General features: G+C 47.1%; 1 protein-coding gene across 1 annotated transcript in view; it reads left to right on the forward strand.

Moving 5' to 3' along the window:
• Positions 1-623, forward strand: part of EMH_0093590 (uncharacterized protein) — a gene marked incomplete at both ends in the record, with an annotated part of 1,316 nt that extends 693 nt beyond the window's left edge. Inside the window, 2 exons of the mRNA XM_013501999.1 lie at positions 202-280; positions 538-623. Of these exons, the coding sequence (XP_013357453.1) occupies positions 202-280; positions 538-623 (165 nt within the window). The remainder of the gene's footprint in view (positions 1-201; positions 281-537) is intronic.
• Between the last annotated feature and the right edge of the window lie 277 nt (positions 624-900).

Consider the following 900-nt stretch of genomic DNA (forward strand, 5'->3'; position numbering starts at 1 on the left):
GCCGGTGCTGTAGAGCCTGCTTTCTACTCAAATTTACTGTCTCCTCACCGAGAACCTCCAGTGGACAGAGGGACCCACGCTTCACGAGATTTATTTGTACAAAACTATTCTTACCACTGGGGAGCCGAAACTTGCTTCTGAATGCACATTGAGGGTCCACTTGGCGGCTTCCTTTTTGCTTTGTCGTTCTTGACCTTGCAGCTTTTTGGATTCGATGCACAACTTGACGAGCGCTCAACGGCCGAGCTTCGCCTTCAAAATGTTGAAGGAACAGCGGGAGGTCAGGCAATTCAATGTTTACATTCTGTTGCTCTTCCTTGCGTCGTGAAATTTGTGACTAAGTACTGTTCAGAACAGGTTGTGTACCAGCATATGCATAAGTACACATGCCCACTGTGATACCAAGACATGCACCTTTTAGAAGTAGTTGCAATACATCTGGTAGAAACTTGACAGAACAGCAGAAGTAAATGAAACAGAAAGCGACGAGGGAATCGGCTTTTCTTCGGCTTGACTGGCTTCTGTGGTCTCTTTCAGAGAGAATCCTTCGCGTCGTTGAGCAAATTCGTTTTGAAAAGTTTGACGCCCCTTTCATCCCCTTGCGGATCGTCGCGCCGAAGTAAGACATATCCCACACAGAGACAAATGAAAGCCATCTTAAAGTTGTCCCCGCCCATGCTAAGGGCTGCAGGTTGTGGGCATCTTGCATCGTGAGATGATTGCTCATTTTGCGCATATGCGTTCTTTCGGTTTAGAATTTTTGGCTTGGGTTTCTGGTAAAGTGCCAAGGAAAGCATTGGCGGCAAGTCATCCTTTTATCTGCTGGGAGTTTTGTGTCGAGCCGCAGGTCCTATGATGAAACTCGTTTGTTGACGCATCTCATTGAAGATCCGTTGAGCG

Source organism: Eimeria mitis, genomic scaffold (assembly GCF_000499745.2).
Source record: "Eimeria mitis Houghton genomic scaffold, Emh_scaff8049, whole genome shotgun sequence".
NCBI classification, from domain to species: domain Eukaryota; phylum Apicomplexa; class Conoidasida; order Eucoccidiorida; family Eimeriidae; genus Eimeria; species Eimeria mitis.